The 14,839-nt window shown below is 35.9% G+C and overlaps 1 protein-coding gene across 1 annotated transcript in view; it reads left to right on the plus strand.

Annotated features, from left to right (window-relative positions):
- Positions 1-14,839, plus strand: part of ATP7A (ATPase copper transporting alpha) — a gene marked incomplete at its 3' end in the record, with an annotated part of 73,629 nt that overhangs the window by 19,874 nt on the left and 38,916 nt on the right. Inside the window, 5 exon segments of the mRNA XM_077752931.1 lie at positions 1,410-1,613; positions 4,573-4,736; positions 11,739-11,900; positions 13,780-13,856; positions 14,050-14,275. Coding sequence (XP_077609057.1) covers positions 1,410-1,613; positions 4,573-4,736; positions 11,739-11,900; positions 13,780-13,856; positions 14,050-14,275 — 833 coding nt within the window.

Here is a 14,839-nt window from a genome sequence, read left to right on the forward strand (position 1 = left end):
AATAAAGGTTTCTGTTGACTTTCTCCTTGTCTTTTCTTCCATTGTCCACAAAGACATTTTAATTTAAAAAATACTATAGGGGTGCCTGGGTGGCTCAGTCGGTTAAGGGACCGACTCAGTTCAGGTCATGATCTCATGGTTTGTGGGTTCAAGCTCCATCTCAGGCTCTGTGTTGACAGCTCAGAGCCTGGAGTCTGCTTCAGATTCTGTGTCCCTCTTCTCTCTGCCCTTCCCCTGCTCGTACTCTGTGTCTTTCTCCGTCTCTCAAAAATAAATAAACATTAAGAAAAATTTTAATTAAAAAAATTAAAAACACTACACATTAGTGTTTAAAATTCAATCAATACAGAAGTATCTGTAGAGAAAATGTGTCTGTTATTCTATACCTGCCTTATCCCCATTCCCCAGAAGTAGTCACCGTTATTAATATTTTGGAATGTAGCGTCCCCGATTTTCTTATGCATAGTCTCATATATACATGTATACAAAAACTTTCTAAATGACATCATACTGCAGCGCTGTTTTGTTAATTGCTTTTTTGTTCCACTTACTGTATCATAAATTGCTTTAATGGTAGTATGCAAATCATTAACATGATAAAAATTCATCATAAAAATAAGAGCTGTCTTGGGGGGGCGCCTGCGTGGCTTAGTCGTTAAGCTTCCGACTTCGGCTCAGGTCATGATCTCACCGTTTGTGGGTTCGAGCCCCGCGTCGTGCTCTGTGCTGACAGCTAGCTCAGAGTCTGGAGCCTGTTTCAGATTCTGTGTCTCCCTCTCTCTCTGACCCTCTGCTGCTCACGCTGTCCCTCTCTCTTAGAAATAAATAAAAAACAGGGTTGCCTGGGTGGCTTAGTCGGTTAAGCGTCCGACTTTCGCTTAAGTCATGATCTCGCGGTTCGTGGGTTCGAGCCCCGCGTCGGGCTCTGTGCTGACTGCCAGCTCAGAGCCTCGAGCCTATTTCAGAGTCTGTATCTCCCTCTCTCTCTGACCCTCCCCTGCTCATGCTGTCTCTCTCTCTCTCTCCCAGAAATAAATAAAAATATTGAAAAAATAAATTAATTAAAAAATAGATCTTTAAAAAAATAAATGAATAAAAAACATTAAAAAAAATAAGAGCTGTCCATTAACAAACTACTCTCTATCTGGGGTTTGCAGTGGAGAAAATGTCTAGAAGAACTTGGTATAACCAAAGTTTTGTTTATTCATTTAGTTCCGACCCAAAGAACTGGGATGGGCAGTATTTTAAGTCACTTCCTAGAAAGTATAAAGATAACGGTGCTGAGAGCTCTAGGTCTATGCTGGTTTAAAGGTGTGGATTGACAGTACCTCGAGGCGTGGATGGTGATGAATGACAAGGGTGCAACTAAAGAGTATCTTAAATGAAAAGAATCTTTCCCTGTCTACCAGATACAAATGAGCCGTTGATAATAATAGCTCAGACCTCATCAGAAATGCCGCTTCTGACCTCAACTAATGAATTTTATACTAAAATGACGATGCCAATTCATGATGCGGAGGCAAAGACTTCGTCTAAGTGTTACATACAGGTCACTGGTATGACTTGTGCTTCCTGTGTAGCAAACATTGAACGGAATTTAAGACGAGAAGAAGGTGAGACACTTTTGTAGCCTGTTATTTTGTGTGCTGAATTGAAGACTGTGCTTTTTTGATCCTTTGGGTATTTAGTAACAATTTTTGTGATTCTTGCCAAGGCCTTATGAAGTCATGCATATCAATGATGTGCAGGAAAACCCTGATTCTCTGACAGTCAGTTTTTGTGTTCTGTTCCTTTAGATAGAGTTCCTATCTTGTTTACCTCATGATCACATTTTAATATCAATGAAAAGTGCATGAAAATAGCAGAAAGAAATATATATTTTAAGTTTACTATTCTCTGTTGACCTTGGCTGCAATGCTTTTTAAGAAAAACATACAAATTTTATGATTAAGCTTAAAAATAGCTACAGTCCATAAGATTCAATATCACTATACTTGAACCAACCACCAGACCAAAACCAAGTTTGTTTAGAATTATATTATTCTTTTCCAACAGTATGATCAATGATATTTCAGTAAAAATGTTAACAAGTTACTCAATATTGTGTACAAATTTTAATACTGGGTTACAAAATCTTGGAAAATTTAGAGCATACTTTTTTTTATTCAGTCATACCCAAATATTTTACCTTATAAGGTTGCACTCATATTAATATATGACTTCACACTGTGGCATAAGATTTGTTAACCCTTAAATATATACGGTTATGTTTAATGAAACTGAAGTCATAGGTTTGGTACTTTGACAGCCCTAGCCCCATATTTCTTTTTTTTTTTTTTAATGTTTGTTTATTTTTGAAGGGGAGAGAGAGGGAGAATGAAAATGAGCAGGGGAGGGGGGAGAGAGAGAGGGAGACATAGAATCCGAAGCAGACTCTAGGCTCTGAGCTGTCAGTAAAGAGCCTGACTTGGGGCTCCAACCCACGATCCGCGAGATCATGACCTGAGCTGAAGTCGGACGTTAAACTGACTGAGCCACCCAGGCACCCCTAACCCAAGGTTTCTTAAATAATACATGCTGATAGTCACAAGGGCCAAATAAGTAAGATTAGTATCATCTTATCCTGTCTATTGTGGGGAAATAACTCAGAATATATAATAATACAGGCCTGTGGCCCATAGAATCACCTTTTATATAAAGGCCAGAATATTAAAACAAAATGTATGTTATACAGAGCGAATTCCATTATTAACCTTATCTGCATTATGTCATATTTGCGTGTGATTTTAGTCTCCATTCTATCTAGTTAGAATGCAGTTGAGGCTAAAGCTTATATTACACTTTCATTGATTAAAACAGGAAAGGAGGGAGGTTGTGAACATATGAAAGCAAAAGAAGTTTCTAAGTTTCCTGTTTAATTTGAGAACCAACTATGTTTGGGCAATTCCAAAATAGCCTTTTTCATGAGACATGCAATGCCTATACCAATTATGAATCTTTTTTTTTTTTAAATCCATTGTGCTGATTCTTCCAGTTACACCCCACTCTCCCCTTTACTACCTCTTTACCCAATTAAGAATACCATTGGCTTAGCTGGGGTCACTATATTCACTTCTTTAAAAACTACGTAACACTGGTCATCTCTAAGTTTAGTTTGCATTATATTTCTAAAAATGAATAGAGTTCTAATTATAGTTTAAGTAAGAGTTTAAAAAATTATCCATAATTTATGTAAGTATGAAACCTATTTTTGAAAAGTCAGATTTTCCCTTCTATTTCTATTTGGCTATAGATTACATCCAACTGAAGCAAAAAGATTTTTCCTACTTTCTCTATACCCTACTCTTATTACTGACACTTTCCTATGAACTGATCCTCTGAGTTATTTGGTATCCACAAAGCCCAGAGTGTAAGTACTTTATATAGAGAACTTAGATTATATAGGTACTTTGTTTACTTATTAAAAACTGTTATTAAATTAGAATTCTTTTCTTTTCTTTTTATCAAACCCCAGAGTTGACCTATGGACTGTTGATCCCCATTCCCTATAAGGTAGCCACCAAGTGCCACAGATTCCTAGAAAGAGCTGGCCTTACTGCTATGCAAAATTAATTTTCTTTATAACAATGACAGCAATAGCTGACCTATAGAAGTAGGATGGTTGTTAATAAAAGGCTTGCATGAAAGAACAGGATGACTACCATAAAATGAACTCCTTTGCTCTGTTAACAAGTTGTATGGCACTTTTTTCCTTAGGAATAAGAGCACTGTATATTAGTGTATGCCAGACAGTAAAACTGGATAGTTTTAAGAAATGACTATTATTTGATAATGTTATAATGTGCATGTTTGTAGATTCTTGGATTCCTTACTATAATTGCAGTGACTTCCTTAAGTGCATGAGTTCCTTTCTCTAGGTCTTATTAGTTTGTACAAATGCTTTATATTTACATGTTAAGGCCTCAATGTATTGCAATATATGGGTCTGATTTGGATACTAATTAAAACAAACAAACTATGTTAAATTAATAAACAGTTATAAGACAATTCTGGAAATGTGAATTCTACATGGATATTTGGTGATATTGAGGACTTAACTTCAGGTGTGTTAATGGTATTGTGGATTTTTTTTAAGGAGAAGAGTCTATCTTTTAGCGATGGATATTTAAATATCTACATATGAAATGATGTTATCTGGGTTTTGCTTGAAAATCATCAGAGTAGAGTACAGGAAGTAAGAGGATAGGGATATTGATGAAACAAGATCATATGGTTATATCAAGTTTATTGTGCTGTTCTCTCTTGTGTGTGTGTGTATGTATATATATATATACATACATACATATATATATACACATATATGTATAGTGGAAATTTTCTGTAATAAAAAGTTTTAGAAAATAAGGTCCCCATTCAGCTAGTTTTATTTGGTTTAGGTTCAAGATTATATAAAAGTTTAGTAATAAATTTCTCTAGATTCACTTTAATCTTTTCACAAATATAAAAACTATTATGACATTCCTCTTTTTATAAGGATATTATCTCAATTATTTTTCTTATCAATGCTTCCAGGAATATATTCCGTACTTGTGGCTCTAATGGCTGGCAAGGCAGAAGTAAGATATAATCCTGCTGTTATACAGCCCCCAATGATAGCAGAGTTCATCCGAGAACTCGGATTTGGAGCCACTATGATAGAAAATGCTGATGAAGGAGATGGTGTTTTGGAACTTGTTGTAAGTAATCATTTTTGTGTTATTAATACAATTTCCAAGAAAAATTCTGGAGGAGGATTCAGAAAATAGTTTCAAAGATATTTAAGTTTTGAGAAAATAAAGCATAACAGGAAAATTAAGGAAACTGGAAAATAGAAGGATAGGATATACTTAATGGTGGCCTTAAAGCATGGAATTTAAGAAATAATCATATGTTTATTGAGAACCAACAAAGAAGAATTAGGTTTGAATAAATAAATAAAAATCAACTTTTAAAATATAGTATGATTCCTATCTAGTAGCATAGAAAAGACAAAATTTCAACTGCATTGAAGGCTGAAATTTTGTAATGAAGTCATAAAACCAGGTGGAAGGTATATTGGTGTACCATGGTCATTTTATTTTATACCTTAAACAATTAAAACAAAAAAAATTAACCCTGTACCAAAATTGGTATTAGGTCAATCAAAAATTTGAATNGTTCAGAAAATAGTTTCAAAGATATTTAAGGTTTGAGAAAATAAAGCATAAAAGGAAAATTAAGGAAACTGGAAAATAGAAGGATAAGATATACTTAATGGTGGCCTTTAAGCATGGAATGTAAGAAATAATCATATGTTTACTGAGAACCAACAAAGAAGAATTAGGTTTGAATAAATAGATAAAAATCAACTTTTAAAATATAGTATGATTCCTATCTAGTAGCATAGAAAAGACAAAATTTCAACTGCATTGAAGGCTGAAATTTTGTAATGAAGTCATAAAACCAGGTGGAAGGTATATTGGTGTACCATGGTCATTTTATTTTATACCTTAAACAATTAAAACAAAAAAAATTAACCCTGTACCAAAATTGGTATTAGGTCAATCAAAAATTTGAATGTAAAAAATAAAACCGTGAAATTACAAGAAGAAATATTTAGTGCCCTTTTCCCAGTCTTTTAGTATAAAAACTTCAGACATCAAGAAAATCAAAAGAATTGTACAGTGGACACCGTTATATACACCACTTAGATTCTCTATTGGCATTTTAGTGTATTTGCTTTACTATACATAAGTCTGTTAATCCATTGTGTGAACAATTTTAGATTCACAAAGTTGCAAAAATAGTAGGGAATATCTATGAAGCTTCTACCCAGCTTTTCCCAATAATAACATCTAATCTATCACTTAAAAAATAATATTAGAGTGGACATGGTCTTTCTAAACATCATACAAACCCAAAAAGGAACGATTGATAAATTCATGTACATAAAAATTTATTTTTGGAATGTAAAACACCATAAACAAAGTCAAAATACAGGTAAAATAATTTATTTCTTATCATAGATGAAGGTTAATTTTCTTAATGTACAAAGAACTGTTGTAAATCAGTTAGAACCAGCAACCCAAAAGAGCGATAGTAAAGGATATGAACTGACAGTTCACAGAAAATCAAAAACATTACCACTTTAAACATATGAAAAGATGTTCACCCTCACTTGTTATAAGAATAAAGCAAATTAAAACTGCAATGAAATACCTTTTTCAACCTATTAAATTGGTAAAGGTAAAAAACAATTTTGTTAACTCTGTGTCATCTCTCATATATTGCAGTTGGAGGGTCATTGCAAGCTGTCAACAGGGGAATTAGGCAATATTTATGAAAAGTAAAATTGTACATCCCTTTGCTTTTTATAGGAAGTTATCCTACAGACATAGTTGCATATGTATGAAATGACATGTATGCAAAGATGTTCATTATAGTATTTTGGGAGGGGGGAAGCGCAAGACGAAGAGATGGGGAGAGGGGCAAAGGGAGACAGACAGAGGGAGAGAGAATTTCAAGCAGTCTCTGTACTTAGTGAGGAGCCCAATAGGATGCTTGATCCTATGACCCTGGGATCATGACCTGAGCCTAAATCAAGACCTGGACACTCCACCGACTGAGCCACCCATGTGCCCCAAGACTTAATTAGTTAATATTTAAAGTGAGAGACAGAGAGTGGGAGTGCGGAAGAGGGGCAGAGGAGAGAGAGAGGATCTTAAGCAGGTTTCCCACTTAAGTGCAGAGCCCAACAGAGGGCTCAATCCTATAACCCTGGGATCATGACCTGAGATGAAATCACGAGTCGGGTACTCAACCAACTGAGCCACCCAAGCCCCNTGACTTATTTCGCTCAGCATAACACGCTCAAGGTCCATCCATGTTTATTTTTAAGTAATCTCTACATCCAACATAGGGTTCGAACCTACAGTCTCAAGATCAAGAGCTGCATACTTCACCAACTGATCCAGGCAGGCACCCCCATTGGCTTTTATTTTTTTTGAAGATTCTAAAGATTAATAGCTTTATTGAAATGTTATTCACATGCCATGAAACTCATGCTTTTAAAGTATACAACTCAGTGTTTAAAAATTTTTTATGTTTATTCATTTTGGTGAGAGAGAAAGAGACAGAGTCTGTCTGAGTAGGGAAGAGGCAGAGAGAGAGGGAAACGCAGAACCCAAAGCAGGCTCCAAGCTCTGAGCTGTGAGCATGGAGCCAGAAGCGGGGCTCCAACTCATGAACTATGAGATCATGATCTGAGCTACAGCAGGATGCTTAACCGACTGAGCCACCCAGGCCCCCCTAATTCAGTGTTTTTTTATATCTACAAACTTGCAGTTATCACCATATCTAATTTTAAAACATTTTTGTCAGCCCAAAAAAGAAACCTCATGTTTGTTACTATTCACTCCTCATTCTTGATACTAAGCATTTGAGTATTCTTTCTTTTATTCCTTGGTCAGTCTAGCCAAAAATTTGTCAGTTTTGTCAGCCTTTCAGAAAAACAATTTTTGGTTTTATTAATTATCTCTATTCTCTCTTTTGTGAGTGTCCACTCTAATCTTTAATTTTCTTCCTTTTGCTTGCTTTATGTTTAGTTTCCTTGTCTTCTTTAGTATCTTAAGGTGAAAGTGTAAGTCATTTATTTGGGATCTTATTTTTTAATATTGGCGTTTACAAGTACACATTTCCCTCTCAGTAATGCTTTCATTTCAAGTATTATACTTTTCAATTCCAGACTGTCCACGGGGCCATTTATATAATCTCTCTGTTTATTGATACTATTTTTGGTGAAACATTGTTTTCATATTTTCCTTTAATTCTTCAGACATGTTTATCTGGCTTTTTTTAGTTCATTGGATTTTTTAAAAATTATTTTTGTTAGCTTCTTATCAAATTGGTTTCCATATAACACCCAGTGCTCATCCCAACAAGTGCCNGTCTCTTTTTCTCGGCTTTTTCTTTTTCTATAATTGTCTTCTAATTTACCTATACTCATCTCTGCCTCTTCAATCCGTGCATTGGATGTCTCCATTTTTATGCATCTCATTTTTAGCATTTTTAAATTCATGATAACTATTTTGAAGCTCCATAGTCTTTGTAGCAATAGTTTCTCTGATGTCTTCCATGCCTTTTTCAAACCCAGCGATTAATTTTATGAGTATTTTTCTAAAGTCTTGTTCAGTTATGTTACTTATTATCTGTTTTGAGCCATTCTTTAGCTGTCATTTCTTCCTGGAATTTCTTTAGAGGAGAGTTCTTCCATTTCGTCACTTTGGCTAGCTTTCTGTGTCTTGTTAGTTTTAAAGCTTGTTATGCACTCTGCACCTGTGAGTACTGCTGTATTAAAAAAAGGGTTTGGACTGTCTACGGCCTCTCTCTTCAGGAAGTGTACTTTGACTGGTATCTCTTGGTCTCTCTTGTTGAGACTTTGTTTATTTTATTTCTGTACTCGTAGTGGTATTTGGCACTCTCCACCATGTTTGCTTTGGCTTGTTTCTTGAGGTAGCCCTGGAGAAGAAAACAGACAGACAGACACACAGGGAAGAAAGGCACACAAACGCACCAACAAATCCAACAAACAAGCAGACCAAAAGGGGGGAAAACCAGAAGCAAAAAAAAAGATGATGGAGGGAAAACAAATAATAAAAAATAAGGAAAGCGAAGAAAAAAACCCCCAAAAGACAAAGAACAGTCTAAAACCATAAAACCAGAATTCCCAGCTTCAAATAAATAGCAGGGTGTATGCAGTGCTGATGGAAGAGCATATACAAAGAGAGAAATATCAGGGCAGGGAGAAAGCAAAATTGGACAGTGACCAGCAGAGAGACTAAGAGGCTTAATTCAGAGAGAGAAAGAGGAGAATATGTTAAGAGGCAAGGAGAAAGAAGCAAAGATAATCTTACTCTGAGAAACTATATCATCTGTTTACTCCAGAGAGAGAGAGAGATAGAAAGATAGCAGTGGAGGCGTAGAATATACATCTAGGAAATGAATTAAATGTGACTGTTTAAGCAACCCAATGACCAGAGTGCCTAGTCCAGCAGAGAGGAGGGATACAAGTGAGACAACGGAAAATATATCTGAATAGAAAGGATTGATCTAGAATTAATCAGGGTAGTGTATACATGTTGGTGTTGCCCTGGGCTCCAGTTAAAATAAAAAAGACAGTTCTCCAGTGTGGATGGGCATGGTTTGGTGTAGGTACATCTTGCCTCCATTGGGGGTCCTGTAGGCTACTCCCTGAGGCCCCACCTTGGTGTGTGTTTGTGCAGAGTAAAATGGCGGTTCCCGAGTCACTTCTCAAACCAAGCATTGCAAATTACTCTTTTGGGTCCGTTCTTCCAGTGCCACGGACATAGCCAAGGTGGGCCGTTTTGTATGTATCAAGCCATGCCTCGTTCCAGATCTTAGTCCTTGTGCTTTATGATACTGCCTGAAATGTAAACCCTCAGGCCAAGTCCTTCCAAGCCATTTCAAGCCAGCTGCTTCCCCACTGGGGATGGAGCCCAAAGAGCAGTGGAGCAGTTTCAGGCCTCGTTGCTTCCCTTCCAGGTGGAGCGGGAGAACAGAGGAGCAGTTCCTCCTGGCGCCGCCTGGTACCTGGGCATCCAGCTCAATGTCAGCTCCGTAGCAAGAAACTGGATTACTTTCTTTCCCGAGCCTAGGTTTTTCTCTTATCCAAGGACAGGGACAGTTCTATGAGCAGTTTCAGCCGCTGTTTATTTTCCCCTCGACTCACCGCGGCTCCCCACAAAGGGGACTCCCTCCCCTCCCTCCGTGTCTCTGGGTCCTGGCCCATTTTTCTCTTCCCCAGTTCACACTCATACACCTATATGGTTGTTTTCTCTGTAGACTCTGTCTTCTTTTCCTCCCAAACTCCTGCCATTCTGTAAGGGTTCCTATGGCTTCAGGCCTTCTCCATTTGAGAGATGGGGGTGAGTGAAATGTACAGAGCTCCCCTACTTCTCTGCCATCTTGCCTCCCCTTGAATATATTCTAAATAACTGATTTAATATCTTTGTCTCATAAGTCCAATGTCTGGACTTCCTAAGGGACAGTTTCTATTGATTGCTTTTTTCCCTTTATATGGACCATACTTTCTTGTTTCATCGCATGTCTCACAATTATTTGTTGGAAATATGTGGCAACTCTGGAAATAAGGGTCATTTCCACCTCTCAGGGTTTGTTGTTGTTGCTTTTTGCCATTGTTATTGTTTGTTTAGTGACTTTTTTGAAATAATTCTATAAAATCTATATTCTTTGTTATATGTGGCCACTGAAGTTTCTGCTTGATTAGCTCAGTGGTCAGCTAATGATTGGACAGAGAGTTACTTAAATACTTGGAACCAGTAAGTCTCCCAGTCTTTGCTCAGGATCTCTGTGCATGCCTTCAACACCAAGCTATGCAGTTGTCAATTTGCCTTAGTCTTCACTTCCTGTTTCTATAGAGCCTACTGGTCAGCCTGAGGTGAGAGATTAGGACCTTTTAGGTCTTAGTATGCATACAGTCTTGGACATGTGTACAATCCTTTGCATGTGAATCACCTTCTAGATTTTTAGGAATATGTTGGAGGTCTTATGTATATCTTGCTTCCCAGTTTTTCCTTTAGGCTTTTTGGTTAGCCTATTGTTTGCCCCAAGTGTTATTGTTTGCCTTAGGCAGCTACAAGATTAATAATTACCTTGAATTATTTTTGACAAATTCTCCCAGGGAATTCACTGAGCGCCAGTCAGGGTGAACGCAGACATCTTTGCAAGTGGGATGGATATTTCAGAGAACCATCAGCCAGATCGTATAATAACAGTTTCCTAGGAATGAGGTTTTGAAGGAGTTCCAACCATTTTCTGCTCTCGCTGGTGGCTTCCCTGATGCTGTTTTTCACCCTCACTGGGCTGCTAGTCTTCATGGCCACCACAGAGCTGGAGGGGAGAGGATGAGAATAAGGCAAATTATAATACAGATAATAGCACATATCTTGCTGTTTCATTGGATTCATCTGATTTTCTTGAATAAATTCTTCCTGGATTGCTAAAAACTTTTATTTAATTTCAGTTTCTTATAAAGTTGGTTCTGTTTTTTGTTTTTTTTTTTCCCATTTTTCTCACTGCTTTTATGGAGGGGAGAATTTTCAAAGATCTTTACCATTACTGGTATTCTTTCAGTACCTAATTCTTAAACTAATGAATATACTCTTTAGTTAGTTCCCAGAGTCTTTAAATGGTTGTTTTTTGAAGCTTTGTCCAATTTTATCATTGCGTTTTGGGGAAAGAATTTGCTAAGCTCCAAATACAGTCATTCCAGAAGTTCTGCTACTCCATTTTAGAATTTAATACCCAGCTGAACTGTAGCCTCACCCAAGAGGTATATAACACTTTTGTCATCCATCAACCTTCACTAAAAGTAATACTCAAGGCTAAGAAATCTATAGGGAAGCACAGCATTAAATACAAGAATCAATAGATGTCAAATCCTCTATCAGTGAGTATTGACAGGAAGAGGGAGACTTAGTGAGATCCTTTTCTATTTAACCTGTTGCAGCTGGGACCATATATTTGCTCAATGTAATTTTATATAGAAACCGCATTCTAATAAACATTTTAAAGCATATTAATAGTGCAGATAAGATCTTTTGTGTTAATCCCATGTTACAAGTCATGTTTAATAGAGGAAAAGGTAGATTTCTGAATAATAAAACCTTTGTCTTTAACAGGTGAGAGGAATGACGTGTGCCTCCTGTGTACATAAAATAGAGTCTATCCTCACAAAACACAGAGGAATCTTCTACTGTTCTGTGGCCCTGGCAACCAACAAAGCACATATTAAGTATGACCCAGAAATTATTGGCCCCAGGGATATTATCCATACAGTTGAAGTAAGTGTTAAGACTTTGCATTTCTGTGTTTGTATCTTTTCAGTCAGCACTCCATTGAATCACTTCTGGTTTGTATCAGATAGACTGATAAAGATCAGGCCCCTCTGATTACTCTCAATAAAGTCTGTCTCAAATTTAACATGTATTTACCCCCTTTTTTTCTTGGTGTTTGTCAGGAAGAGTCAGGCAAAGGCATATCGACAGTATTAATCAGGAGCAGACCGTAGGTATAACCACAGATCATTTTAAAATATTTAGAAATTGAAAGTAAATTACAATTTGTTGTAAGATTAATTAATCACTAGGAAAGCAAAGCATCATGCTAGATGCTTTATTGTTTGTTAGGTCAAAGCAAATGATGTAGTTTTTTAAAAATTTGAGTATAGTTGACACAATGACGTTACATTACTTTTGGGTATACAGCATAGTGATCTATAACTCCATAGTTATGCTATGCTCACCACAAGTGTAGCTGCCATCTGTCAGCATACAACACTAGTGTAGTACCATTGACTGTATTCCCTATCCTGTGCCATTTATTCCCATGATGTACTCATTCCATAATTAGAAGTCTGTATCTCCACTCCTCTTCACCCATTTTACTCGTTTCCCACCTACCTCCCCCCTGGCAACCATCAGATTGTTCTTTGTATTTATAGGTCTGATTCTGCTTGCAAATGATGTATTTTTAAGTTAAAGTAAGGAATTCAAAAGACCAAACTCTTGTCTTGGTAGCAAATTTATCCTGTGATCTTCAATAAATCTTAAGTGGTGGTAGTACACGTGAGACTGCTTTAAAAGCTTTACTGTGGTATAGCCTTGGTGTTAATCATGATCTGAAGATATTAATAGTTCAAATAAGATCCTATTAGTATAGATAATAATACCATTAACACCTTTGTGAAGCTAGCATTGTCAAGTATCTACTGTGAGCCAGTTACCAAGAATGCAAAGCTTCACTCTTAATTTAATTCTCACAACAGTGCTGTCATCTTCATTTTGGTGGTGGAGAAACTCAGGTTGAGAGAAGTTAAGTTACTTGCCCAAAGTCACATAGCTAGTAAGTGTCCTAGCTGGGATTTGAGCCTTTCTTTCTGACTCCAAATTTCATGGTTGTTTTTTTCACTGTGCTACATTGCCAACAAATTTAAGATGACAGCATTTTTCTGACCAGTTGAAAGTACAGTGTATGTTACTGTCTGTGCATATATTAGTCTTACTTATGTGTAGTTTTCTTTAATACTTTGTTTTATTGAGGAAAATTTTTGTTCATGTTCTTTTGTGATAGAATTAGAGTAAAGCTTGCAAAAGCAAAGACTTGAATAATATATTTAATATGGTGCTAGTTTTGTGGCCTATTAATCAGTTTTCTGTACTTGTTCAGGGGAGGGATGGATAGATGTCAAAGCTAAACTTTGATAGAAGTGATTAATGTACATTAATACTAGTGGATGACACTTATCTAAATATAAGATTTGTGATTTTACTATTGAATTCTGTCTTTATTACATCATCAAACACTGTCAGCCTAACCAAGCAACAGATTCTGATTTTTTTCTAACATTACTTCATGGAAGCTTTAGCTTACTTTTTGATGTAATGAGAATCTCTAGTGAGGACACCTGCACTTGAGTTAAATCATTAGTTTGAGAACAGTAGGATAGATATTAACTTGAGTTGGGAAATATTAATTTCTTTGATGAAAGATTATAAACAAACAAAAGAGAAGGAAGCACATCTTCATCTTTATATTCTCTACAGTGACTTGCATTCAGAAATTGAGTTGAATTGTTCTTAATGACAATACCATGACTTAGAATTTCTCTATATAATATTTATACATTTAGTGAAATAATTATTTTCTCATGAATTTCTTTAGAACTTAGGTTTTGAAGCTTCATTGGTCAAAAAGGATCGGTCAGCAAGCCACCTGGACCATAAACGAGAAATAAGACAGTAAGTGCTTTTGGTGTGTTAGTGAAAAACAGATTTTGACTCCTTGTTATAAATTTAACATCCTGTTGGCATGTCAGTTTTTATAGTGTCATCCTTATATTGAGTGGAGTGGTCGCAATTTGTATTTCCCTATAGTACATAGACTCTTTAACCATAAGCTACTTATTCAAATGATTTTTCTTTTCTATGTAAGGTGGAGACGGTCCTTTCTTGTGAGCCTCTTTTTCTGTATTCCTGTAATGGGGCTGATGATATATATGATGGTTATGGACCACCATCTTGCAACTCGTCACCATAATGAGAGCATGAGTCAAGAAGAAATGATCAACATTCATTCTTCTATGTTCCTGGAGCGCCAGATCCTGCCAGGACTGTCCATTATGAATTTGCTATCCTTTCTATTGTGTGTACCTGTACAGGCAAGTGAAATGCTAGCAAGTATATATGTTAATAATGAAAAATAGCAAAATGTGACAGGTAAGGCTACTTTCAGTTGCAAAATAGATATTAGGCAGAAGTTGGATCATTTTATGCTGTGGATGCTTTATAAACTGAGTGGTTAAAGTAGATAATAAATTCCATTTAACTCCTAAGGATATTGTTTAATGGCAAAACAGAATAAGGGCTCAGTTCATATTTAGATATGAATTTAGAATTCATATCTGCTATTACATATAGTTGTATATTTAAAGCTAAAATAGATTTATTTAACTATATTTGTATTTAATATTCCATGCTAAATATATTAAAATTAATTATATTCATATTAGTATATTAAATGTTGTTTAATTATTAATTTAGTATATAAAATAAAATAATGGTGGCAATTATAATATTATGTTATTATTTTTATTATATCTCCCTGGCACTGAAGTTCATTAGTTGCTGTACGTTTGAGATAAACTTTTACTGTAGAACACTTCTATCTAATAAATCTATTCTGTTTTCTGATCCTTTTAAAAGGTAATGATTTTAAGAAGATC

The sequence above is a fragment of the Crocuta crocuta genome, unplaced genomic scaffold, assembly GCF_008692635.1.
Source record: "Crocuta crocuta isolate KB4526 unplaced genomic scaffold, BGI_CrCroc_1.0 scaffold1353, whole genome shotgun sequence".
NCBI lineage: Eukaryota > Metazoa > Chordata > Mammalia > Carnivora > Hyaenidae > Crocuta > Crocuta crocuta.